This window comes from Hippoglossus stenolepis, chromosome 2 (assembly GCF_022539355.2).
Source record: "Hippoglossus stenolepis isolate QCI-W04-F060 chromosome 2, HSTE1.2, whole genome shotgun sequence".
Classification (NCBI taxonomy): Eukaryota; Metazoa; Chordata; class Actinopteri; order Pleuronectiformes; family Pleuronectidae; genus Hippoglossus; species Hippoglossus stenolepis.
Window position 1 is genome coordinate 29,307,036 of NC_061484.1, and position 27,159 is coordinate 29,334,194.

The 27,159-nt window shown below is 44.6% G+C and overlaps 3 protein-coding genes and 1 pseudogene across 5 annotated transcripts in view; 2 read left to right on the forward strand and 2 right to left on the reverse strand.

Annotated features, from left to right (window-relative positions):
- Positions 1 to 7,992, reverse strand: arhgap19 (Rho GTPase activating protein 19). 3 transcript variants are annotated; one of them, XM_035143009.2, is made up of 12 exons: positions 7,910 to 7,992; positions 6,324 to 6,598; positions 6,030 to 6,110; positions 5,642 to 5,851; positions 5,131 to 5,357; positions 4,913 to 4,999; positions 4,716 to 4,781; positions 4,354 to 4,560; positions 4,128 to 4,235; positions 3,887 to 4,000; positions 3,606 to 3,707; positions 1 to 3,301 (listed from the first exon to the last, which is right to left on the reverse strand). In XM_035143009.2, exons 1-12 carry the CDS (start codon positions 7,951 to 7,953, stop codon positions 3,245 to 3,247), a joined length of 1,578 nt encoding a protein of 525 aa, XP_034998900.2. In that variant the 5' UTR covers positions 7,954 to 7,992; the 3' UTR covers positions 1 to 3,244. The 3 variants fall into 3 exon arrangements, with proteins under 3 accessions (XP_034998900.2, XP_034998891.2, XP_034998909.2); XM_035143000.2 differs by having other exon boundaries at positions 1 to 3,304; XM_035143018.2 differs by lacking the exon at positions 7,910 to 7,992 and adding an exon at positions 7,497 to 7,578 and having other exon boundaries at positions 1 to 3,304.
- A 1,436-nt stretch (positions 7,993 to 9,428) lies between these two features.
- Positions 9,429 to 10,089, forward strand: LOC124852623 (annotated as a pseudogene).
- A 9,583-nt stretch (positions 10,090 to 19,672) lies between these two features.
- Positions 19,673 to 21,155, forward strand: LOC124852608 (tripartite motif-containing protein 16-like). The gene has a single exon (XM_047341720.1). It carries the CDS (start codon positions 19,673 to 19,675, stop codon positions 21,008 to 21,010), a length of 1,338 nt encoding a protein of 445 aa, XP_047197676.1. The 3' UTR covers positions 21,011 to 21,155.
- Positions 21,156 to 23,970: 2,815 nt separating this feature from the next.
- The window catches only part of LOC118099237 (rho-related GTP-binding protein RhoU), a 3,953-nt gene continuing 764 nt past the window's right edge, over positions 23,971 to 27,159 (reverse strand). Inside the window, exons 1-4 of the mRNA XM_035143652.1 lie at positions 27,051 to 27,159; positions 26,775 to 26,833; positions 26,621 to 26,650; positions 23,971 to 25,447 (exon numbers count right to left, since the gene is read on the reverse strand). The exon at positions 27,051 to 27,159 is cut by the window's right edge and continues 764 nt beyond it. Coding sequence (XP_034999543.1) covers positions 24,959 to 25,447; positions 26,621 to 26,650; positions 26,775 to 26,833; positions 27,051 to 27,159 — 687 coding nt within the window. The 3' untranslated portion in view covers positions 23,971 to 24,958. The remainder of the gene's footprint in view (positions 25,448 to 26,620; positions 26,651 to 26,774; positions 26,834 to 27,050) is intronic.

Genomic DNA, 27,159 nt, shown 5'->3' on the forward strand with positions numbered 1-27,159 from the left:
TAAACATAAAAAAAAAAGGTTTAATCCAAAGCGGACCATTCGCCAAGGAATCCAATTTACAGGGTTAAATTATTTTACACTAAAAAAAATAAAAACAAACAAAACAGGTTACCACAGTTTAAACCACACGGCCCAACAGTCACTGACATGACTTCATCAGGACGTGAGGGACAATGAGAAGTCTCAGTTCAAATCGAGACAATAAAAAGTCAAACTGACATTTCAACATCTTATTGTCCCGATGAACAAACAGATCAGACGCTGGTCAGGGAAGGTTTTAAATTTACAAATGTTCAGCTTCCTTTCGTGTGGGTCTTGATTTTCACAGCGTGCAGAGGAACTCGGAGACAATGCACAACGAGCAGAGGAACTTCCTGTTTCACATTTATGTTAAAGACACCGATAGAACAGTTCCAGGGAAACAGTGGAGAGAATGACTCAAAAAGAAAAAACAGTGTCACTTAAGTCTTGCAGGGTTTTTTTAGTAAATACCACCGACATGCAAACTCTGTGTTATTTTTAAATATTTAAAGTTGTAAGAGGAATAAATACAAGAGAAAACAATTTGACCTTCCCTTAAAACTGGCTCGTAAAACTGCAGAGAACCGAAAAATGAGGAGGAGAAATCGTCAGAAGAGGAAACGACGTCATGGAGACGTCTCAGTTCAAAAGCTCGTTTCTCCTCCGAGATGAATTCAGTCAAAACAGAAATGAAGTCAATCTCTAGTGTTTATCTGTAGCTGACGTTTCAGCCACGTGCAACAGCTTCGTCACTTTCACAAACCCATCGATACAACATCCACAAAACCTTCAACAGCAGGATGCACCAGACACAGACTCAGCAGCACAGACACATTTCCAAACAAACATACAATTAGAACCAAGAACCACTTTTTAAAGTTTATAAAAAAAAACCTACTGAACACAGAGCTGGTCTGGGTTCAGCAGGATGTTGCTGAGGCGCCACTGAGCAAGGCAGTGGACGCCCACCGGCTCTGGAGTGTTTAGGAAAAGGCTGAAAATAAAAAACAAAAGTATTTCTCTGGTGCTGAAAACGTGGAACTGGTGCATCCGTCCTGACGATACAACAAACTGAGCAGACATCAGTTTAAGTCAAACCATGAACAGTGAAGTCGAGGATCTGAGAACAATACATTTAAAAACAATTAATTATATAGTTCAAAATGTTTAAAAAGGGACATTAAGAAACAATTTTAGTTTCTGCAAATACAAAAAGAACAAAATAAGTTTCCTGGTGTTAGACAACAGATTTATTCTGCAGATGAAAGTTGCAATGGTTTGCTCATCGTTTGAGATTAACTTTTTCCTCCGCTGCCATGTAAACCGTTAATGCTCAATAGTGCAAAAATATGAGAAAATATTCCAAATTGATCCTTTACTCAACTAATTGGACAGCTGTTTGGGTTAATTCCTTATAGACGCTCTTATTTTGTAGTTTTGGGGGAGAAACATCATCTCTCTCCAGAACTCAGAGATTCATCCTGTAAATGACTTAATGTCCCTTTCATCACACAATCCTTAAAAACACTGTTCGAGGTGAAACACATGAAATCAAAATCTGTAACAGTCGCATGTTTTATCACCACACACATGACGTGTTAAATAAAACAACCAGGTGACGCCGTCCAATCACATTACGATCCTTTCTTACTTCTCTCAGACTCGCGCCTCTTCTTCGTAACACAATCAACCTTCGATACAGCACACACACACACACACACACACACACACACACACACACACACACACACACACACACACACACACACACACACACACACACACACACACACACACACACGCCAAGCATCTTCCTCTCTGTAACAGATTGCTGCTCATTTCCACCAATGTAAAAACATACCAAAAAAAATCCTTTCATTTCAACAGAAACAAAAACCCTCAAGCACTTTTGTCCAAATTAAGACAAATGACTCCTCCGTCACCAGCTGCAGTTAAAAAAAAAAAAAAAACACAAAATAAAATAAAAAAGCTCCTGGAGATATTCTGGGAAAGTTTCATATTTGACAGATTCGCAGGGATCCCAGTCCGCGGGAGTCGTTACGATGATTATTAATTATTGTTTTTCATATCAGGAGGAGGAGATGTTTGAAAAATTTAAATCCAGCTGATTCCAGATCAGCAGCACAATCCCAAGACATCTTTCACCCAAGTGTCGTACCCAAAGCGCTCATCACAGTTCCCAATAAGAATAAAGTGTAAAAACTTTCAGAACATGCACATCACACACACACACACACACACACACACACATATGTACATATTCTACATGCTACAGCAAACTGTGAGCTCCGCTAACTACAGGCCGCTGATTCTGAGACAGCAGCAAATAAAAAGGGTTTCGAGTGACGACTGGCACAAGCAGCTTCGAGCCAGAGACGCAGAACCAAAGTGAAGAAGCTGCTTCAGGTGAATCGTTGCTGACTGGATCAGTGTCAGTGTGAGAAGTTTATCGTCAAATCAAGAGGATTATTAAAACAGGCAAACGCATCATGTTATAGCAGCAGAACTATAATTTAACATTTGATGAGTTTGAATGTGTTAATAATGTTAAAATAAACTGTTATAACAGGTAAAACGTGAAGAACATCTTGTTAGAACAATAAACTTTTCGTGCTGTAACACGATATTCATCCATTTTTCTTTTTCCTCCCGTCGCAGCAACAAACCTTTTGGTCGTCATTACACTTGTTGAAATATTATTGTGATTCTCAGTATTGGGTTTATGGTCCAGATCTACAACTAATCTCATCACATCTGATTTCCAAATTAAAAACAAAATGCCTAAAAATAATGTCTTAATTGATTTGAAATAACGTCAGACTGATTCTCAAAGTGCTGGATCTCCATCAGAAGTTCACTGTGTGGTCTAAAATTTAAATTATTTAAAAGAATATTAACGTCTGTAGCATCTAAAGACAATAATAAAAAACATTAAAAACTATAAAACATGAATTTTCTTCACCATCCTTCGATCAACAGCATGTAGAATAAAAGCTGCTGGTACCAGTTAAGTCACATCCTGACCCATGTTCAGTGGTAAAGTGAACCCAGACTTTGGTTCAGCTGCTCTGGCTTAAATCTGCTGAATATTACTCACAGTTATATCAGACTCACTACAATGAAAACACAATGACACAAGATGAGGGTTAATTATACTAATACGGCCCAAATCCGGTCTGAGATGAGAGGAAGGTGTCGGGTGTCACACAGAGATCTCCTGAGCAGGAGAGAAACACATCCTGGTCACGGCGGGGGAGGCCTGCTGAGTGATGGAGGGGAGGAGGGAGGAGGGAGGACGGATGGACGGACAGAAAACAACAATTTAACAATTCACCGTCATGTTTAGGAGAACTTGAGGCACAAGCTGTTGGTATTTAGAATCCCTCGGCCTCTGCAAGTTAACAGAGGTGATACGCAGCAAGTCGGAGAAATCCACAGGTTGCGTTTTCTCCCCCGTCCAAGTCTTTGTTGGTTTGTTTGTTGGATTTTGCTTGAGGTGTGCAAGCTCCTTTTGGAACGGTGATTTTTCTACTTTCAGATGTGAAGAAGAAACTGTTTCATACCTTGGAAACCTTCAGAGCCTTGTTCTCTGTAAAAGTAAAGTCTGGGTTTTTCACCACCAGTCCCACCTTCCCCAGCACAGGACCAGTTAATGGACTGTTCACCTGCACACAACAGAATAATGCTATTATCACTCACTCTCCTGTGACGGATTAAATAAAAAGGGTAAATAACAGAGACGATACTAAACCAGAGAGTTCAGTCCGGAGGAAAGTACAAAAATACGAAGTGCATTAGAGCTTCTCAGTGTAAACGTGGTAAAAAAAAAGCAAAAGAGCCTCACCCCTTGGAGGATGACGTTCTCTTTACCAGCTTTCCTTCCAGCCCTGTTGAAGGAGTCGGGGGAGATGTGTCGGACCCGCCTGTCTGCTGTCAGCTGCTCCGCTCGGGCTTTGCGCTGTCGTCAGAGCATCGGGTGTGAAAGTTAGAGAATCAATTACACAGATTATTGCTTTGTTTCTCTCGCTAAACTTCTCGTTGTACTCCTCTTCTCCACTTTCCACAACCAACATGGACCTCCATACCTTGATGAGGCCCCCGAACGACCGTGAGCGGGGATGTTTCTTGCTGGGAGCTGGGGGCGCCTGCTGGTGCTCGTTGGTCGGCGACCCTGACGTCGTCTGTTTGACCAACTGCACACAGGGGAAAAAAAACACCACTTCATACTATAAGACATTTAACACTCGGAGATCTGCATCGGAGAAACTCAACAGCCGGACTGTGGGACGGAGGGAAGACGCTGAGGCGAACCTGTCGGACGAGTTTCTTCTTCTTGGCGGAGTCCGGCATGTTGTGGTGGACGTGTCTGAAGAGGTCCTTCAGGGCCTCCTCGGTGTACTGCTGAGCTGGGGACTGGCACGGCTCCGGAGCGCTGGGGCCCAGAGCAGCCGTCCTCTTCAGGGGCAACACGGCACGCTGGGCCGGAGAGCTCCTCGCCGCCAGCAGCTCCAGATCTTCCTGAGAGGGCAGAGCAGAGCAGGCTGAGGACTGTGGACCCGTTGTAGTTGTAATGATTTAACTTGTTTGATTCAGAGCTTTAATCTACTTTTCAGTTCACTAACTTTGGCATTTTAAATGAAAAAGGTTGATCTACTGTGAGTCTGTGAACTAACCTTGGCCTGCAGAGCCTTGGTCCCAGCGAAGTGCACTCTGGCATATTCCCGCAGGTAAGCTGGAGCCTGAGCATCGAACAGGGGACACACGTCATTCATTACAACAGTCACATACTATATCTCAAGGACATGGTTTTTAGAGCATATAACTGATGTAGTTTTACTGGTTTGGTCGTGTGTGTGTGGTCAATAATCACCCTGAAGAGTTTCTGTGAGTGTTTGATGAGGAACGCCATGCTGTTGTTCAGTTTCTTCAGGTTGTCTTTCAGGTCACCGGCCGTCATCTGGAGCACGACGCAACAACAAAAACAAACTAAATAAAACAGTTTAGTTTCTTTCTTTAAAGTGGATGATTAATTGTGATAAAACATTCTCTGTACAGCCTCTGGCTCAGGTTCTAAAGGACAGATCGTACGTGTCTGGGCCACAGGACGTGCGGAGCGAACATGAGGGCCAGGTTGAAGGCGGACATCTTGTTCTTGTCCTGCTGCTTGGCTGTGTAGTAAAGCAGGTCCAGCAGCAGTTTGAGCAGCGAGCGGTTGGCCTGAGGCAACAGCAGGAAGAGAAGCTGCAGGGCCTCGATCTGACGCTCCTTGTTGGGCACCACAGTCTTGTTGCCTTGCTCGTCAAACAGAGTCATATCTGGGACAGAGATGATGATGGAGGATGTAAAGTTAGAAGGAGCTTTACCTTTTCCCTCTCGTTAACCATTTCCCAGTGACATAAACATTTAAAAACCAAATGTTGCACTTTCAAGAATGCAATCATTATGAACATCTTGACTACTGACAGAATACTGCTCTGTGTGTGTGTGTGTGTGTGTGTGTGTGTGTGTGTGTGTGTGTGTGTGTGTGTGTGTGTGTGTGTGTGTGTGTGTGTGTGTGTGTGTGTGTGTGTGTGTGTGTGTGTGTGTGCGCGCGTCCTACCAGCTATCTTAAGGTGTGCATGGAAGTGTCGGTGTGTGAGCAGTGGCTCGGGCAGCTCTCCCAGGAAGGTCTTGAGCAGCGTGGCCACGTCGTTGGGGTGAAAGTCTCCAGACGCCAGGTCGACATCGGCGCCGCTGTTGAGAAGCTCCTTCAGGGTCTGCTGCCGCACGCTGTTCCCCGGCACCCGGAACAGACCCTCCACATGCAGGTCTGAGGACGGAAGAGCAGGCGGTGAACACAGAATAAAGCCTGAAGCATCTGCTGACTTGTGGAGGCGGTTTAAAAGAACCCGTGGGTTAATTAAATGTTAAAATCAAAATAAGTTAAGTTGCTGTTTCTGAATGACAAAACAACAACAAAAAAAGTGGATTTTCTTTGAACCACTTACTTTTGCTGAGGTACTCAATGAGCTGGTAGATCTGAGCGATGCAGCTTTCTGTCAACGGGGTTCCAAACACAACGTCCTTATCTGTGATGTACCAGGAGATTTTGAGAGTCAGTGATTATTCTAAAAGTTGCTGAAGTTCCCATCAGACAAACTGCTCCTGTGTTTCTGCTTCAGGCTCGTTACAGTCGCACAATTTCCTCAAAAACAAACTCAAAGCTTGAAAGAGTGATGAGACCTCAACTAATCAAAAGTAAACTAATCTTTATACTGCATGTCACTCACTTGACCGCTCACCTTTGCGTTTGAGGAAGTTGAAAGAACGGAAGAAGCCTCCGTTTCCCCCCGTCGGGGTCTTGGGACTCTCCTCGCCCAGGAGCTGTGAGAACTCGGTCCCAGGAAGGTCGATGAGGCGAGTGATGTTACTGAGCACCACCTCCAGGAAAACCTCCGGGCTCTCGTGGCGGAGCTTCTCCACAAAGAAGTCTGGATTGAAGATGACTGGTGGTCGTCCCGCTCGAGAGTCGCCCGGTGATTCCTCGTGATTGATCACCATGCTGGACACTGTACCTCTGGGGGGGGGGACGGACACAATGTTGTCAACAATTTGAAAAAAGCTGAAAAAAGTCTGCTTTACCTACAACTTGAGTTTAGTAAAAAGGAATGGAATGGGACCGGAGGGTAAATAGATGGAAGGAGTTCTTTATTAATCCCCAAGAGAAATGGCAGTGTTGCAGCTGCCACTTCAAATTAAATCAAGAAAAAAAACAGCGAGGTTATAACAGAAACAACGCAATTAAATGGATAAACACATAATACTTCTATGTGCTGAATATACACACTGTCTTTACGCGATGTCGTCTTTTTATGTTTTATTGCTTTTATGTAATGTCATCATCTTTTTTAATTCAATTATATTTTTACTAATCTTTTCAGGAAATGCTCCTTTCATTACTTTTAGTTTTGTCCTCGTCAGTTTGACTACCGACTCTGCTTTGTCTGTCAAAGAACTTTCTGTCAAATAATATGTAAACACTTGATAACCAGCAAACATCTTAAGCAATATATCAACACACATTAGACATGTTGTGTTGCTATTAACGAAAATCATATTGGGATAATTATTGATATTGTTTCGTCGCTCAGTCCTGTGATGTCCTGGTCGTTTGAGTGAGTTAAGTTGAGATTTCTCCAAAACCTAAACACATTAGTTTGATCCTTTAACTGATGTTGACAAAGGAATTGGCCTCAGAAGTGGAGTTTGTCATATGTGTATAGATATCATTAGAAATGCATTAGAAAGTGTAACACTTCATTGCGGTCCCTCTGAGCTGCTTCCTGGCCTCAGCCCAACATCACAGGATGAACAAAGGCAGCAGCGACACCATGGTTCTGATCACGCGTCCCACAGCTACACACATGCGCGGTGTAAACATGTAAACAAACGTGTAAACAAAGCTTAAAGTTTACACATCGAACTCCATCACAACGCTGTGTGTTTAGCTGGTTAGCGCCATCGACGTTAGCACAGACGTGTGGAAGCTGCCTCGGCTAACAGCGCTAACGTTAGCTAGTTCCGGCCTGATTTCAAAATAAACGTTTAAATCGCTGACACCATCAGAACATCAACATATCATCACCATGACGTTACCGCGGTTTCTCAACACGTTGGGTTTAGCTAGGTGAGCTGACGTCAGGGTTTAGCTAGGTGAGCTGACGTCAGGGATGACAGCACTTGTCGATCAGACTCAATAACATGACGTTTGTCATCTTTAAAATCGCGCAGGTGGAAGTTTCTCTGTGAGTGACGTGAAGTGCGCGTGTAGCTGAACGAGACTTTACGGTGACTCCTCACGTGAACATCCTCCTCAGCTCGTTCTTACCTTTTGTTTTGGCTGTTTTCCTCGACTTGTTTCCCCGCGGCCATTTTCACTTTGAATCCTCCGCTGTTTGCTCACAGGCCCCGCCCGTCGCGTCTGCCATTGGCTGTTTGTCGAACGTAGGCGGGAGGGATTGGCTCTGATTTGCGAGTTCCTCGCTGTGATTGGTCGGTTTGAATTCGCAGCGTTTGACAAGAGGAAAACAACATGAACGTGTTGATGGAGAGAGGGAGAGAGAGAGAGAGAGAGAGAGAGAGAGAGAGAGAGAGAGAGAGAGAGAGAGAGAGAGAGAGAGAGAGATGAATAGATGGATAGAGAGAAAGAAAGAGAGAGGGAGAGAGAATGAAAGAAAGAGAGACAAAGAGAGAGAGAGCGAGAGAGAGGGATGGATAGATGGATAGAGAGAGAGAGAGAGAGAGAGAGGAAGAAAGAGAGAGTGAGAGAGAGAGAGGGATGGATAGATGGATAGAGAGAGAGAGAGAGAGAGAGAGAGAGAGAGAGAGAGAGAGAGAGAGAGGAAGAGACAGATAGATGGATAGAGCAAGAGAGGGAGAGAGAATGAAAGAAAGAGAGACAAAGAGAGAGAGAGAGAGAGAGGGATGGATAGAGAGAGAGAGAGAGAGAGAGAGAGAGAGAGAGAGAGAGGAAGAAAGAGAGTGAGTGAGAGAGAGAGAGGGATGGATAGATGGATAGAGAGAGAGAAGAAGAGAGAGAGAGAGGGATGAATAGATGGATAGAGAGAAAGAAAGAGAGAGCAAGAGAGGGAGAGAGAATGAAAGAAAGAGAGACAAAGAGAGAGAGCGAGAGAGAGGGATGGATAGATGGATAGAGAGAGAGAAGAAGAGAGAGAGAGACCAGCTGTAGCCCTGGTGTTTGGCACACACACATTTTAATATATGTTAGTATTTTAACAGAGGACTAATGGATTCTTTGTGCTCTTTTTGTGTATGTGTGTATTGTTATGATGTGTATGGGTTGTGTGTGACTACTGTTTACAAACCAAACGGCCCCTCGGGGACAGTAAAGACGACCTTAACCTTAACTTAACCTTTATTCTACTTTGTTAGTTCTTCATTCTTCGTTGAGTGAGTTTGTGTTTGTTATTTTTACGAGTTTTTCTGTGTTAGTTTTGAGATGTGCTTTATAAATAAAGATGTGACTCATTATTATTAAATGCATCTATTTGATTTGACTTTAATTGTTCCTGTGTGTTGTGAATGAAGGAGAACACACTCTGCCTCTCACTGAATCTCCTCTTAACACCAGGTGAGAACAGGCCGCTGTGAAATGCAGTAAATCCTGAAACACCAACAACTTCTTCCTCAGACACAACCAGCTCCTCCCAGTCAGGATGTCTGTGTCTCCTCCCTTCACAGACGTGTCAGTGTAAGAACCAGTGAACAACAAGCTGTGAACTGTGGGAGATGAGTCACTGCAGGGAGTGAACGAGAGGGGGAGGAGCAGAGATCTGTATCTGTTCAGAGGAAGTGAAACTGTTCTACAGTCTCTGGCACCAGCTGAAATGGCGCAGCAAGAAAATCAACTGGACAGAGAAAGATTCTGCTGTTCGATCTGTCTGGATCTACTGAAGGATCCGGTGACTACTGTCTGTGGACACAGCTACTGTATGAGCTGTATTAACACCCACTGGGACAAAGAGGAGGAGAGAGGAAGCTACAGCTGCCCTCAGTGTAGAGAGACCTTCACACCGAGGCCTGTCCTGAGGAAAAACACCATGTTAGCTGATTCACTGGAGGAGCTGAAGAAGACTGGACTCCAAGCTGCTCCTGCTGATCACTGCTATGCTGGACCTGAAGATGTGGCCTGTGATTTCTGCACTGGGAGAAAACTGAAAGCTCTCAAGTCCTGTTTGAATTGTTTGGCCTCTTATTGTGAAAAACACCTCCAGCCTCATCTTCAGTCAGCTCCATTTAAGAAGCACAAGCTGGTGGAGCCCTCGGAGAAGCTCCAGGAGAACATCTGCTCTCGTCACGATGAGGTGATGAAGATGTTCTGCCGCACTGATCAGCAGTGTATCTGTTATCTCTGCTCTGTGGAGGAACATAAAGACCACGACACAGTGTCAGCTGCAGCAGAAAGGACTGAGAGGCAGAGAGCTCGGGCTGAGGAGACAAACAATCCAGCAGAGAGTCCAGGACACAGAGAAAGATGTGAAGCTGCTTCAACAGGAGGAGGAGGTCACAATGGCTCTGCTGATAAAGCAGTGGAGGACAGTGAGAAGATCTTCACTGAGCTGATCCGTCTGCTGGAGAAAAGAAGCTCTGATGTGAAGCAGCAGATCAGATCCCAGCAGGAAACTGAAGTGAGTCGAGTCAGAGAGCTTCAGGAGAGACTGGAGCAGGAGATCACTGAGCTGAAGAGGAAAGACCATGAACTGAAGCAGCTCTCAGACACAGAGGATCACAACCAGTTTCTACACAACTACCCCTCACTGTCCCCACTCAGTGAATCTACACACTCATCCAGCATCAGGATCCGTCCTCTGAGGTACTTTGAGGACGTGACAGCAGCTGTGTCCCAGGTCAGAGGTCGACTACAGGACATTCTGAGTGAGACAGAGACAGAGATTTTACAGATTGTGTCTCAAGTGGATGTTTTACTGCCACAACCAGAGCCAGAGACCAGAGCTGACTTCTTAAGATATTCACAGGAAATCACACTGGATCCAAACACAGTAAACAGAGAGCTGTTATTATCTGAGGGAAACAGAAAAGTAACAGGTATGAGTAAAGATCAGTCTTATTCTAATCACCCAGACAGATTCACTGTTAAGCCTCAGGTCCTGAGTAGAGAGAGTCTGACTGGACGTTGTTACTGGGAGGTGGAGGTGGAGGTGGAGGTGGGGGTGTTCGGAGGAGTTGGTGTAGCAGTCACATACAAGAATATCAGCAGAGCAGGAGGCTCAGAATGTGCATTTGGATTAAATGATAAATCTTGGTCATTATATTGTTATGGAAACAGTTATATCTTTTATTACAACAGCATCAAGACTCCAGTGTCAGGTCCTCTGTCCTCCAGAGTAGGAGTGTACCTGGATCACAGTGCAGGTGTTCTGTCCTTCTACAGAGTCTCTGACACCATGACTCTCCTCCACAGAGTCCAGACCACATTCACTCAGCCTCTCTATGCTGGAGTTAGGGTTTATACTGGATCCACAGCTGAGTTCTGTAAACTCAAATAGACTCGAGTCATTAAAAGCAGTGATTTAGATTCTGTGTTTAAATCTTGAACTTCTTTTGTCTCCATGTTTGTTGATCAAAGTTCGTCGTGGTGACGTTTCTGCTCCGCACAGAGATCAGCTGTCAATCAAACACTGACCTTCCTTTATCACACATATTCAGTTCTCACTTTGTAAAGACAGAAATCTATAATTACACTGACATGAATGTGTTTGAAAGAACTGATGTTGCTGTTGTTTTCTGAATCAATGTAGAAATCAGGTTGTGTGATGTTTTAGAACCTGTATTGATCCTGATTAGTGTTGCAAAGGGGCGGAACATTTCCGGAAACTTTCTGGAAACTTTCCACGGGAAGTTAAGCTCAGGAATCTTGGAAATTTTGACACTTTTTTTTGCAAAAGTTAGCCAATAACAGGGAAGTTAAAGGAAGTTGAAAACTCAGCTGGACCCTGGATGCAGCTCGTTGGGAACATTGTCTGCCAGAAAAGTAAACCTGTGACTTTGTGTTGTTGTTGAACGTCTTTGTCATTACCTCGCATGTTGATTACTTGTTACACTGAAGCCATGTTCATGTTAATACCAAGTTCATTTGTATACAGGAGGCTAACTTTTTACAGCCGTGAGAGTAGGATGTATGTACAGTTGCAATCAGAAATATTCAACCCCCCCCAAAAGATTTGAAGGATTTATCAATTAAAGTTTTTTCAAAGAGCAAGATTCTGCTTCGGGTGACTTCTTTATGAGTTGAGTGATACAGAAAGTCAACACAGAAAATGCATGATGTAGTATTTGTGTGTAACAGTATATTTTGTTAAGATAGCTATGTCCCAATTATTCAACCCCGATATAATATTGTTGTTTTTAAAGCTGTCTGACAGTTTTTATGGCCTCAAGTGGAGTTGAAACATAATGAAGCCTTTGGGAACTCTACAATGATCCTTCATTGGCTTCAGCTGTGATGCATATATAACCCCCATGAAGGTATTCAAGGTGAGTTGCAATCATGGGAAAGACAAAGGAGCTTCCACAAAAGATCAGAGAGGAGATTATTTCATCACACCTGAAGGGCCTTGGGTAGAAGAAGATTTCAGAAAAGAGAGAGAGAGAGAGAGAGAGAGAGAATTTGAAAACAACTTCATTAGGTACTATTTTTTGACAATACACATTGAAACACCAAATAAATTATTTTAAATTAAACATTTAGCTATAAATAAATAAATAAATAAATCAGCACAAACGAGTTCTCGACTTGTCACAGAACATAAAACATCTTGGAAACACCACAGATCATTAAAAGAGTCCAGGTCACCTGCTGCTTTATAAAAACTACAATCAACCACCAGTCTGGATCTAATCATGTTGACACCGACAGGGACCGACTCAATGTGGACGTTCTGCTCTACCTTCCTCTTCCTGGTTATGTACACCGACATCTTAGCCTGCCCTAAAACAAAGTTTAAAAGATGGCTTTTGTGTTTTTGTTGGCGAGTGTATTTAAAACCATAGATAAAAACCTGCTTGTTAAAAACCTCTTTAAAACTGGTAAAAACAACTTGTGAAAACAGAAACAAGTCAGAGAGACGGTGACACTCATAAAAACAGTGAAAGATTGTTTCCTTCGCACTACAAAACGGGCATTTGTCTTCCACTGTGTCCTTGATTATGGAGACAAAGGCGTTCAGGGCCATGATGCCGTGGAGCAACCTCCACTGGAGGTCTCCGTGTCTCTTACTCGGTGGAGGTTTATACAACGACCTCCACTGAGGTGCGGTTTCTTGGGCTTCACCAAAATAGCTCCTCCAAGGAGTGTCAGTCCGTCCATTCAGTTTTTTTATGTTAAGTGTTTTTACCATTAGCCCATGAAGAGTTTTTCCGGAAGCTCCCTCCAGGGAGACCGGGCGAGCCGGCTGCACCAGAGGTCCAGGACAGTCTTTTACATCCAGTGCCAGGAAAGTGGCGGGGAAAGGGTCCTCCACATTGTGGGAAGTGGAACCATCTTTAAAAGAGTTTAAAAGCAAGATGTCCTGATCTGCCAGTCTTCTCCTCCAGTGGTCAAGTACCGTCTCCATTGTTCTTTCTGATTTAATCCCCAGTTTGTTGGCCAGCCCTGTGGGGTCTTCTAGTCCAGGCCCGGCTAGCTCCACCACCTGGCCCAGCGTGGAGACCCCCGCAGCCTGCAGCACTCTTGACAAGGTGACGTGTGCCCAGCGGGGGGGATCTAAAACGGTCCGGTACAGGACAGGCTCCTGCAGCAGCCAGTGCAGGGAGGCCCCCTGTTGCCTTCGCTCCTTTTTTAAAAGGTTCCAAACTTTAAAAACACTCTTGTAAAACCAGGAAGAGATGGTGAGACTATCTTGGTATCGTTCATTAAAAACAGAATAAAATCCAGACCCAGGCTGTTAGAATGTTGCAGGATGCACCGGGACAGAGGTCTCCACAGAGCGTCCCTTGGCCCGGTCAGCAATCTCTGGATGAACTGGAGGCGGAAGGCAGCGCCCCTGCTGCCCAGATGGACCAGGCCCTGCCCCCCCTCCTCCTTAGGAAGGAAAAGGACACTCTGTGGGATCCAGTGCATCCTGCCCCAAAAGAAATCTATTAAAACCCGTTGTACCTCTGCCAGGAGAGAAGGTGGAGGATCGACACAGGCCAGCCGGTGCCACAGGGTAGATGAGACCAGGTTGCTATTAGTGTCCGGCCTCTATACGACATCTTGGGCAACAGCCACTTCCATTTTATAAATCGACCTTTAACCATCTGTAGGACATTGTCCCAATTTTTACCAATGTGGGTCTCATGTCCCAGGAAGACTCTGAGGTATTTGAGTCCTCCTTTCTTCCACACCAGACCTCCAGGCAGCCTGAGCCGATCCCCCAGCTTCTCTCCAACCATCAGAGCCTCGCTCTTCCCCCAGTTCACCTTTGCAGAAGAGATAAAACCAAAGTTATTTACAGTGTCAGATAAAATATCAATGTCTTTTTGTGTATTTACGAGTACGATGATATCATCTGCATACACAGATAATTTAAAAGATACACTGCACTGGGGGAAACACACACCTTTTAAAACCTTCCTCAGCTCATGGAGCAGAGGCTCGATGGCCAGAGAGTACAACATACCAGAGAGAGAGCAGCCCTGCCTCACCCCCCTCTGGATGTTAAAGGGAGCACTCAGCCCGCCATTTATTTTCAGAACACTCGCAATGTCTGTATAGAAAACCCGGATCATGGCTATAAAGCCCGGGTTGAACCCAAAAGCAGCCAGAGTCTGCCATAAGTACTGGTGCTCAACCCGGTCAAAAGCCTTTTCCTGGTCTATGGAAATAAGACCAGTCTCTATTGCCAATGAACTGGAGAGGTCCAAAACATCTGGAATCAAAGTGACATTGTCACTTATGACAGTAACAGTATCATCTGAAATGTTTAAAAACACCAGCTTGACATTCTCATATTCAGTTTGAACCTTTAATAAAACACCTGGAATGATCTCTTCCAGAGAGAGAGAGAGAGAGAGAGAGAGAGAGAGAGAGAGAGAGAGAGAGAGAGAGAGATAGATGGATAGAGAGAGAGAGAGAGAGAGAGAGAGAGAGAGAGAGAGAGAGAGAGAGAGAGAGAGAGAGAGAGAAAGAGGGAGAGAAGAAGGAGAGAGAGAGAGAGAGAGAGAGAGAGAAGATGGAGAAGAAGAAGAGAGAGAGGGATGGATAGATGGATAGAGAGAAAGAAAGAGAGAGATTTTTTTTTTGGATTTTTTAAAACCTTTATTTTCAAAATTTATACAAAACTACTGTCAATGTTTCCATGACAATAAGTGGATCTGTACATTTCAGTTCAGAACAATATTAAAACCTACCTAGAAAATAATATTAAATATTAAAACACCATCAATCACATATTACGTTATTAAAACACCACTGTTTGATGAAGCCATCCATGTTCTTCATTTCTTTAAAAAACCTAAAATCTACCCAGACTCTGGCCTTCAGCAGCGAGATAAAAACAGGAAGTGCTTCTTGTCCTGCCCTGTCCTCTACTCTGTTCTTCCTGCTGCTGTAGATGGACAGTTTGGCTTCTCCTACTATCCAGTTTAATAATTTCCACTTGCTAGGGTTGGACTTTCTATATCCAACTCCTAGGATGAAGGCAGTCTTACTCCACGGCTCATCAAACTGTTTAAAAACGTTCTGAAGTGTATTAAAAAGGTAACAGAGTCTTCTACAGTCATAAAAAGCATGAAAAACTGTCTCTGCTTCTCCACAAAATGGACAACTGCATTTGACTGTTGGGTTGATGATGGAAATAAAACTGTTGACCGCGATGGCACCGTGTAAAATCCTCCATTGCAGGTCACCAGTCCTTTTCCTCAACGGTGGTTTGTATAAAACCCTCCACACTGGTTTGACCTTGCTGTCCACATCCAGTCTTCTCCTCCACACCGTGTCAGTCCTCACATCCAGTTTGCTTCTGTTCAGGGTTAAAACACAACATTCATACATGGCTCTTCCTTTGGCTGTGTGCAGTTCTACCTGTTTCCAGTCCGTCTTATTTAAAAAAGGTCCTGTGAGCCCGTCCAGATTCGGAGTAAAACCCAACTCTGGGAAAGGGTCGCTGTCGTCGGGGGTTTCTGTTCCAGTACCGTACTCCTGTAGCATCTTTACCTCCTCGTCTGTGAGTCTCTTCATCCATAAGTTTAAAATGTTTCCTGCCTGTCGCATGGACCTCTGTCCGATGAGGGAAGCCACAGCCGGGATGTCGGTCAGTCCAGGACCTGCTGCATCGACTATCTTCCTCAGGGTTACAGCTCCGGTGGTGCACAGCATGCTGGTGAGGCCTGGTGTCGAGCTGCTCTGGACATCCAGCCTGGCTCCGTTGATTAACGGCTCTTCCAACAGCCAGTGCAACAAGTTGACAGGTTCCAGCCTTTTCCATTTAAAAAGGTTCCATGTCTTAAAAAGTGACTGATAAAAAGGAGATAATCCGTAAAGTGTTAGAAGCTTAAAATCCATTAAGAACAGTGCCATGTCTAAACCCAGACCAGCTGTCCCCCTCAGGATGCTGCCGTCTGGAACCGTGACCTGACCAGCGCCCCCTGAGCCTTAGTGCCCAGTAGGTCTGTAAGAGCAGATTTTTTAGACTTGAGATCTTTAATATGATCTCGATTTCCAGTGGAATCTATTAAATTCAGCAACTCCACAATTTCCGTCTCTAGATCCTCCATAGATCTGGTAATGTCTCTTGTGACATTGAGAGTATACTGTTGACAGAGCTGCTTTATCTCCACCTTCCCACAGTCCCACCACAGTTTTAAAGAAGTAAAATCATTTGTTCTTTCTTTAAAACCGCTCCAGAAAAACTTTAAAACATCCTTAAAATGTGCATCACATAAAAGAGACGTGTTAAAATGCCAGTATGCACTTCTGGACTTTAATTTAGAGATAAAAACGCTGCACACAACCAGCGCGTGATCCGTAAAACCTACCGGGAGTATACTGCACTTTCTGAAGATGCTAAAATTATGTTTAAAACAATAAAACCGGTCCAATCTCGCCATGGAAATTAGATTCCCTCGGGGAGTCCAGGTGTATTGTCTTTCATTGTCACTCATCCTTCTCCACACATCACAAAGGTCATGGGCCTGCAGCAGCTGCCTCAGTGCACGCTGCGATGCTCTGTGGGGCTCGAGGTGGTTCCTGTCTAAAACATCATCTTCTGTGCAATTAAAATCTCCTCCTAAAAATAAAAAATCATCTACTTTAACTTTGCTTAAAACTGTGTCTAAAACCTTTAAAAACCAGACTCTGTCGGGTCCTGAGACCGGAGCATAAACATTTATAAAAACTAAATAAAACTGCTCAACCTTTGCCCTCACCACCAGTAGTCTGCCCTCCACCACCTCCTCCACTTCCAAAGACTCTGGTGTGAAGCTCTTGGAGAAGATGATGCCCACCCCCCCACTGGTTGTGCTTAGGTGGCTCAGGACCACCTGCCCCCCCCTCCCACTCTCTTTTCCAGTCATTCTCATTGTTAGAGTCACTATGTGTTTCTTGTACAAACACCACTTCAGTTCTTTTAAGTTTTACCTGCTGGAACATCAGAGACCTCTTCACCTCTGGCTCCGTTTATATTTAAAGAGCTAATGTTTAAAAGACTCATGTTGTAAAATATAAAAACCCCACACAAAACCAGGACTGATTGGTAATCAGGACGTAAAACTTCATTCATCATCTTCATCGTTGTTTTTCTCTTGCCTAACTTTTTGATCAATCTTCTTGAGTCTATATATCTCCTGGTCGGTGAAGCCTCCTCTGCCTTTGCTGCTCATGAGCAGCCGGGCAGAGTTTGAGAGCTGCTCTTTATCAGAGAAATAATCTTCTATTTTCAATCCTTTCATATTCTTTGTTTTCTGGAGAAACACTTTTATCTTCCCCGCACTGTAGCTTCTTGTGCTCTTCTGGCTTCCTGTCCTGAAGTCGGAGGATTCACTGTCAGCAGAGTCGGTCTCCATGTTGGACTCGGACTCTGCTGCTCCTCTCCCTCCTTTCTTCACTGCTCCTTTCTTTGCCTTTGAGCTTCCACTGTTGCTCCTGGTCTTTCTTTTCAGATGAGGAACTTTAAGCACCTCCTCATCTCTCTCCATGTCAATCTCGCTTACTTGGCCCTGTTGGACCCCGCCTGTCTCCTCCTGTTCCCCCTCACCTACCTGATCTACCTGTTGGACTCCCCTGTCCCCTCCTGTCCTTCCTCACTCACCTGATCTACCTGTTGGACCCCCCCTGTCCCCTCCTTTCTCCTCACCTACCTGATCTACCTGTTGGACCCCCCCTGTCCCCTCCTGTCCTTCCTCACTCACCTGATCTACCTGTTGGACCCCGCCTGTCCTCCTGTTCCTTCCTCACCTACCTGATCTACCTGTGGACCTGTCCCCTCCTGTCCTTCCTCACTCACCTGATCTACCTGTTGGACTCCCCTGTCCCCTCCTGTCCTTCCTCACTCACCTGACCTTCCTTTGGGACCCCCTGTCCCCTCCTGTCCTTCCTCACTCACCTGATCTACCTGTGGACTCCCCTGTCCCCTCCTGTCCTTCCTCACTCACCTGATCTACCTGTTGACCCCCCTGTCCCCTCCTGTCCTTCCTCACTCACCTGACCTTCCTTTGGGACCTCCCTGTCCCCTCCTCACCTACCTGACCTTCCTGTTGGACCCCCCTGTCCCCTCCTGTCCTTCCTCACCTACCTGATCTACCTGTTGGACCCCCCCTGTCCCCTCCTGTCCTTCCTCACTCACCTGACCTTCCTTTGGGACCTCCCCTGTGACCTCCTGTCCCTCCTCACTCACCTGACTCTCCTGTTGGACTCCACTTGTCCCCTCCTGTCCCTCCTGACCTTCCTGCTGGACGCCCCCTGTCCCCTCCTGTTGTTCCTGAGTGTCAGCTGTTTTATTTCTCTGTGGACATACTTTAGCTTGGTGTCCTTCCTTCCCACAGCTGAAGCACTTTGTGTTATTTGATGTCACAAAAATCACGTAGTCAAACTCTTCCACCCTGAGTTTAAACACCAGGTTCAGGTCCTCAGTCCTGTTGTTCAGAATCATGAATAGATGTCTTCTGTGGGACACCACGTGTTTTAACAGAGGGGACCTGCATCCTGAGGACACTTTCTTTACTTGAGACACTATCTTTCCGTGTCTGGACAGTTCTCTTATCAAAGTCTCGTCTCTAATAAACGGGGGACGTTGGACAGAGTCACTTTAACCGCCGGTGTGGCGAGAGGCAGAACCGATACGAACGTATCGCTCACTTCGATCCCGGTCGCCACCACGTGTTCGCCTTCTCTACGCTGTCTAGAAAGATGACAACCGCGTTGTTCATCCTCGCAGCGGACTTCACGCTGCTGCTGCTTTTAAACCAGCTGTAGCCCTGGTGTTTGGCACACACACATTTTAATATATGTTAGTATTTTAACAGAGGACTAATGGATTCTTTGTGCTCTTTTTGTGTATGTGTGTATTGTTATGATGTGTATGGGTTGTGTGTGACTACTGTTTACAAACCAAATGGCCCCTCGGGGACAGTAAAGACGACCTTAACCTTAACTTAACCTTTATTCTACTTTGTTAGTTCTTCATTCTTCGTTGAGTGAGTTTGTGTTTGTTATTTTTACGAGTTTTTCTGTGTTAGTTTTGAGATGTGCTTTATAAATAAAGATGTGACTCATTATTATTAAATGCATCTATTTGATTTGACTTTAATTGTTCCTGTGTGTTGTGAATGAAGGAGAACACACTCTGCCTCTCACTGAATCTCCTCTTAACACCAGGTGAGAACAGGCCGCTGTGAAATGCAGTAAATCCTGAAACACCAACAACTTCTTCCTCAGACACAACCAGCTCCTCCCAGTCAGGATGTGTCTGTGTCTCCTCCCTTCACAGACGTGTAAGTGTAAGAACCAGTGAACAACAAGCTGTGACCTGTGGGAGCTGAGTCACTGCAGGGAGTGAACGAGAGGGGGAGGAGCAGAGATCTGTATCTGTTCAGAGGAAGTGAAACTGTTCTACAGTCTCTGGCACCAGCTGAAATGGCGCAGCAAGAAAATCAACTGGACAGAGAAAGATTCTGCTGTTCGATCTGTCTGGATCTACTGAAGGATCCGGTGACTACTGGCTGTGGACACAGCTACTGTATGAGCTGTATTAACACCCACTGGGACAAAGAGGAGGAGAGAGGAAGCTACAGCTGCCCTCAGTGTAGAGAGACCTTCACACCGAGGCCTGTCCTGAGGAAAAACACCATGTTAGCTGATTTAGTGGAGGAGCTGAAGAAGACTGGACTCCAAGCTGCTCCTGCTGATCACTGCTATGCTGGACCTGAAGATGTGGCCTGTGATTTCTGCACTGGGAGAAAACTGAAAGCTCTCAAGTCCTGTTTGAATTGTTTGGCCTCTTATTGTGAAAAACACCTCCAGCCTCATCTTCAGTCAGCTCCATTGAAGAAGCACAAGCTGGTGGAGCCCTCGGAGAAGCTCCAGGAGAACATCTGCTCTCGTCACGATGAGGTGATGAAGATGTTCTGCCGCACTGATCAGCAGTGTATCTGTTATCTCTGCTCTGTGGAGGAACATAAAGACCACGACACAGTGTCAGCTGCAGCAGAAAGGACTGAGAGGCAGAGAGAGCTCGGGCTGAGGAGACAAACAATCCAGCAGAGAGTCCAGGACACAGAGAAAGACGTGAAGCTGCTTCAACAGGAGGAGGAGGCCGTCAATGGCTCTGCTGATAAAGCAGTGGAGGACAGTGAGAAGATCTTCACTGAGCTGATCCGTCTGCTGGAGAAAAGAAGCTCTGATGTGAAGCAGCAGATCAGATCCCAGCAGGAAACTGAAGTGAGTCGAGTCAGAGAGCTTCAGGAGAGACTGGAGCAGGAGATCACTGAGCTGAAGAGGAAAGACCATGAACTGAAGCAGCTCTCAGACACAGAGGATCACACCCAGTTTCTACACAACTACCCCTCACTGTCACCACTCAGTGAATCTACACACTCATCCAGCATCAGGATCCGTCCTCTGAGGTTCTTTGAGGACGTGACAGCAGCTGTGTCCCAGGTCAGAGGTCGACTACAGGACATTCTGAGTGAGACAGAGACAGAGATTTTACAGATTGTGTCTCAAGTGGATGTTTTACTGCCACAACCAGAGCCAGAGACCAGAGCTGACTTCTTAAGATATTCACAGGAAATCACACTGGATCCAAACACAGCAAACAAACAGCTGTTATTATCTGAGGGAAACAGAAAAGTAACATGTATGAGTAAAGAACAGTCTTATTCTAATCACCCAGACAGATTCACTCATTGGCGTCAGGTCCTGAGTAGAGAGAGTCTGACTGGACGTTGTTACTGGGAGGTGGAGGTGGGGTGAGAGGAGTTAGTGTAGCAGTCACATACAAGAATATCAGCAGAGCAGGAGGCTCACTTGAATGTGCATTTGGATTCAATGATAAATCTTGGTCATTATATTGTTATGGAAACAGTTATATCTTTTGTTACAACAGCATCAAGACTCCAGTGTCAGGTCCTGTGTCCTCCAGAGTAGGAGTGTACCTGGATCACAGTGCAGGTGTTCTGTCCTTCTACAGCGTCTCTGACACCATGACTCTCCTCCACAGAGTCCAGACCACATTCACTCAGCCTCTCTATGCTGGAGTTAGGGTTTATCCTGGAGACACAGCTGAGTTCTGTAAACTCAAATAGACTCGAGTCATTAAAAGCAGTGATTTAGATTCTGTGTTTAAATCTTGAACTTCTTTTGTCTCCATGTTTGTTGATCAAAGTTCGTCGTGGTGACGTTTCTGCTCCGCACAGAGATCAGCTGTCAATCAAACACTGACCTTCCTTTATCACACATATTCAGTTCTCACTTTGTAAAGACAGAAATCTATAATTACACTGACATGAATGTGTTTGAAAGAACTAATGTTGCTGTTGTTTTCTGAATCAATGTAGAAATCAGGTTGTGTGATGTTTTAGAACCTGTATCGATCCTGATTAGTGTTGCAAAGGGGCGGAACATTTCCAGAAACTTTCTGGAAACTTTCCACGGGAAGTTAAGCTCAGGAATCTTGGAAATTTTGACACTTTTTTTTGCAAAAGTTAGCCAATAACAGGGAAGTTAAAGGAAGTTGAAAACTCAGCTGGACCCTGGATGCAGCTCGTTGGGAACATTGTCTGCCAGAAAAGTAAACCTATGACTTTGTGTTGTTGTTGAACGTCTTTGTCATTACCTAGCATGTTGATTACTTGTTACACTGAAGCCATGTTCATGTTAATACCAAGTTCATTTGTATACAGGAGGCTAACTTTTTACAGCCGTGAGAGTAGGATGTATGTACAGTTGCAGTCAGAAATATTCAACCCCCCCCCAAAGATTTGAAGGATTTATCAATTAAAGTTTTTTCAAAGAGCAAAAATTCTGCTTCGGGTGACTTCTTTATGAGTTGAGTGATACAGAAAGTCAACACAGAAAATGCATGATGTAGTATTTGTGTGTAACAGTATATTTTGTTAAGATAGCCATGTCACAATTATTCAACCCCGATATAATATTGTTGTTTTTAAAGCTGAGAGAGAGAGAGAGAGAGAGAGAGAGGAGAGAGAGAGAGAGAGAGAGAGAGAGAGAGAGGGAGAGGAAGAGAGAGAGAGAGAGAGAGAGAGAGAGAGAGAGAGAGAGAGAGAGAGGGAGGGAGAGGAAGAGAGAGAGAGAGGAAGAGAGAGAGAGAGAGAGAGAGAGAGAGAGAGGAGAGAGGAAGAGAGAGAGAGAGAGAGAGAGAGAGAGAGAGAGAGAGAGAGAGAGAGAAGAGAGAGAGAGAGGAGAGGAAGAGAGAGAGAGAGGGAGAGAGAAAGAAAGAGAGAGAGAGAGAGAGAGAGAGAGAGAGGGGGATGGAGGGGCAGACGGATGCATAGATAGATAGATCTATTATTTTAATATATAATATTTTTCTGATTATTATCATCATTATTATTGGTTTATTAGAACTAATAATATTCACTTTATTATTCATTCATTAATTATATCTCATTTATTTTCAAGTTTCAAGGTTAATATTGTATAAATTATATATATATATATATATATTATCCCTGAGGTCTTCCAGTCAGCAGGAACCACATACAGTCAAACCACATAATAACAGTTTGTAATTCTCTTGTCGATCCTGTTCAGTCCAACGTGTAAAAACAACTAATGCATCTTTTGGATATTTGTCTTGTTTGATCGTTTCTCATTTGTGTTTAAACAGCTTGACTCCCCCCTGCTGTGTAAAATCTAAATGATCCCTCAGAGGCTGAGGAAACTTCACCTGGTAAATCTCTCAAGCTGCTCCCGTGTCTGTTGGTGGAATGTAGGTCAGGTTACATCAGGTCGAACTTCTCCTGACGTGTTTCTGCACAAACTGCTGCTGAGCGCTGTTTGATGCCTGAATATCACAAAGCTCCATTTTATTAATGGAGCTGGATCTGAACAACTCCTTTATTAAAGTGAAAAACACTTAATTTTGGTTTAAAGGTGGGATCTGTATTTTATTCTATCTTTACTTTATTATTTATCGGTTTTATCGACTTCACTTTATTTTTATACAGATTCATCCCTTTTATTCCTTTTATCTCTTTTAATCCCTTTACTTATTTTATTCTGCTCTTTTTAACCCCTTTCATTTTACCTGAAAGTTTTTAAACTTTCTAATTTTAAATTGAGCATCTTTTAGTTTTGTCTCAGTGATGCATTTTGAGATTTGGCCTCATGCAACTTCATAATCTGAAGAGAAAATAGATTCTGATTGGGAGGAGAAGTCTCAAGTGAAGCTGTGCAGGTCAGAGTGGAAGAAACCAGTTTGTAACTTTCTTTAAGGTGGCACAGAGGATCTGGATACATCTCTGAAGGAGGAGGAATCTTCCTCTCTGGCTCTTGAAGGCGTGACGCCTCCGAGGAGAAAGAATCAGGCTCCATATGCTGATGTAATCCGGGCCAGGTGGTCCTGTCTGCTCCCATTAGAGGAGCCTCCACCGTCCGACCCTGAATCCCAGAGCTGCAGCAAAGTCACACCAGGAGATCCATCTTTCCTTTCCTTCACTTGGAGCCTGAATGTGTAGAATTCCATCAAGGTCAAGATGCATTTCTGTGCATGTGAACCTGTGTGATGCTGCGGAGTCACTGGGTCAGTACGCGTCAGGAAGGATCAGAAACCGGATGAGACAATCAAGACCTTGATCCTCATTAACGCTGCAGCAGCTCCGGTGTTTAGACTCGGGTGGACACACAGATGGAACAGTGACGACGTCGTTCCCCTCGTCACACTCACACTTTCATACAAGACACTTTCCTTCTCACTGTTATAAACTTTAATCAAGGCTTCTGAACATTCTCCCATGATCAGTGATGGCAAGGATAATAATAATAATAATATTCAATAAATAGATAAATACTCTACAAAGGACTGGTCGTGTTGGGGGTGTAAAAGTGAAAAACAAAATAAATACGAGTCAAAAAAACGGTTTGATCCGAGTCAGAGTCGCTGCATCAATCAAACCTGGGTCCGGGAACATCTGTGGTGTTTGTTTTAACCTGCTGTGAGCCTCAGACGGGCGGGGTTAACAGCACCAGGCCGAATTCAGAAGGAATCGGGTCAGTTTGAAGAAAGATTAGCACATATTCAAAGGTTTTGTTCGTTCTTAGATCCAAATAATGATCCTGCTATATAAATATATTATATCAAATATAATTCTGCCAACAGGATCCCACACATACAGAAGCATATTTATACTCTGCACTTTTAAAGCTCTGGTTTGTCTTATTGGCAAGAATTCACCACTAAGAGGCCAAGTTTAAAAATGTTCTTTTCTATTTTAAGAACATTTTAAAGGTAAATGTAAAAGTGTATTTACATTCTGCTCTTTTGAAGCACTGGTTTGACTGGTGTCTTGTTGAACGTCTCACTGTCCTGACTTTGTTTCTAGTGGCTCAGTCGCCTCGGTGACCACACGTCTCTGCTGGAGGCCACAGAGCAGCTGACGTTAAAGTAAAGATGGAACGAAAAGGGGGGGGGGGAATCCTCGACGCAGCAGAGGAGGAGACGTCCTGACTCTCAGTGTCTCGTGTCCCTGGATGCTGCATCTCCCATAACTCAGCAGCAGTTTCATTAGAGCCTTCGGGTTTCTGTAAACTGAGCCTCAAATGTAAAAGTAAAAAGTGACATCACGTGATGGAGGATTTCTAAACACCTTCTCCTCAGTGGGACCTTTGCTTTGAAACCCCACCCACCCTGACACTCAGCAGGTTAAAACAAGCATCCCCTGACCCTGGTGTGGAGCTTGTTCACTGGAAGTCACAGCTCTGCTCTCCCACCAGACAGTTCATCTTCCTCCACCAGGTCTCTGACAGACTCTTGATCTTGTCTGGTGTCTTCCTCCTCAGAGTCGTCCTCTGCGGCTGGACGCTGCTACTGTCTGTCTGCTGGATACTGGCCAAGATGGCCGAATCAAATGCATCCTTCAGGTTCTTCTGGGTCAGCGCCGAGCACTCGGCAAAGCTCACGGCCCCGAGCTCCAGGGCGAGCCGCTGGCCCTCCTCGGTGTCCACCGGCCGCTGCTGGTTCTGGGCCAAGTGGATCAGCACCTGGACGTCCTCCTTCAGGTCCAACTGGGTGCCAACCAGGACCAGGGGGGCGCCGGGACAGTGCTGACGGATCTCAGGGACCCATCTGTCCATCAGGTTACGGAAGGAGCAGGGCCGCACCACGCTGTAGCAGAGCAGGAAGACGTCTGCGTTCTTGTAGCAAAGAGGCCGGAGACGCTCCAGCTCGTCCTTCATGAGGCAAAGAGACAGAGAGGTCACTCAACTCAGACACTAAAAAGATGGAGTCTGTGTTTCTAATGAACAAATCCCCTGAAATAACTAATACCACCAACGTGTGCATCTTGAAAGACTAGTCACAAATATACAGTTTTAATCAGACGTCAAACAGAAGGGAGACTTGTTGGGGATTATGTTCATTGGCGAATAAACCACATTAGGTATTTCAACAGCAGGTTCATTTTTAAAACACTGTTTGGTCTCTAACTTTGAATCTAATCCAGACGTGGATACTTGAGTTCGATTAGTTTTATTCTACCTGGATTTATTTGGTCTTTTTTACTGTTTTCACAAATAGAAAAGAAACTAGATTTAACAAATAAGGTTTAAAAGAAGGTTTGCATGTTCAGAATCTATCCAGATCAGGTTTGACTGGTTTGTACCAGTTTACCTGCAAAGCTGAACTGATTAACTCTGTTTTCACGTGTAAGATTGTGCGAATCGGCTCTTGATGTTAATGTTTTCACAGTTTCATGAGTTATGTGGCGAATGGAAAGAGAATATGACCCTAGATTAAAATCTTCAACTCAGAGGCCAAGTTCAAATATTCTTCTCTTCTATTTCAGGAACATTTTAAAAAGGTCAATTTCACAACGACAACAAAAACACTAAAATTCTTACTCTGGTATTAAACTGCCTTTTGATTCTGTTTTTACAAAATCAACCAAAGAATCAGTCCTTAAATAAAAAATGTTTATTTAATGACTGATTTATTTATTTAAAATTGTATATGACTGATTTTACCAGAGTAAGGGGACTGATTCTGGACATTTCTTTTGGATGAATTGATGCTTTAACTTAATTTCTGAATTCTGTTGTTTCCTGTTTATGTTTGAAAAGTTCACATTCTAGTTGTGCAGCTCAGTCTCAGATGTGAAACGAGGTTGGAAGGGGGATAATAAACTGTTGGCAATGAACCAGAAGGGGGCGATGGAGCACAAAGTGACAGAGGGGGCAATACCAACTCACTTTATTCCTGCAGGGGGCGCTGTTTACCGGGCTACGAACAACTTAAACTACAGGGTCTCCTCTCAGCCTACAAGCTGTCTGCAGGGGGCGACACACACAAACAGCTACACATGTTTAGGTGAAGGACCCATTAGTGACAAATACCTATCGACTTACATTGATTGATCCATCGACCAGCCCCCATTTCTATCAGGACAGAGCAGAGTGATGAAGAGGATGAAGAGTCTCAGGCTATAAACACACGCACCTGTTGTAGAGTCACATATTAAATGTTCCTCTGAGTGTGAGGGAGGAAATTCAAACCGCTCACCTGTCCGGCCATGTCACAGAGCTGCAGCCTCACTGGTTTCCCGTCGACCACGACCATCACTGGGAAAAACACAGTTCACTGAGCGCGTTGGAGCTTTTTCTCCTACAGTAACATGAGCTGCACCAGTTTATCAATGAGATGAAACACAGACACGTGCACAACCATAGTAAAACATCGCATGTGGTCGATACACAGAGAGGATTCACGGTGTTTCAGGCTGGTGCGTAAAACCTGTGCGTAAAGCTCAAGCTCAGCCGCACAGGTGTGTCATACTACCTGTGAAGTTGTCAAACGCGGTGGGAACATAGTCTGTCGGGTATCCGTTGGTGGTGTAGCTCACGACGAGGCTGGTCTTGCCCACCGCTCCGTCCCCGACCAGCACGCA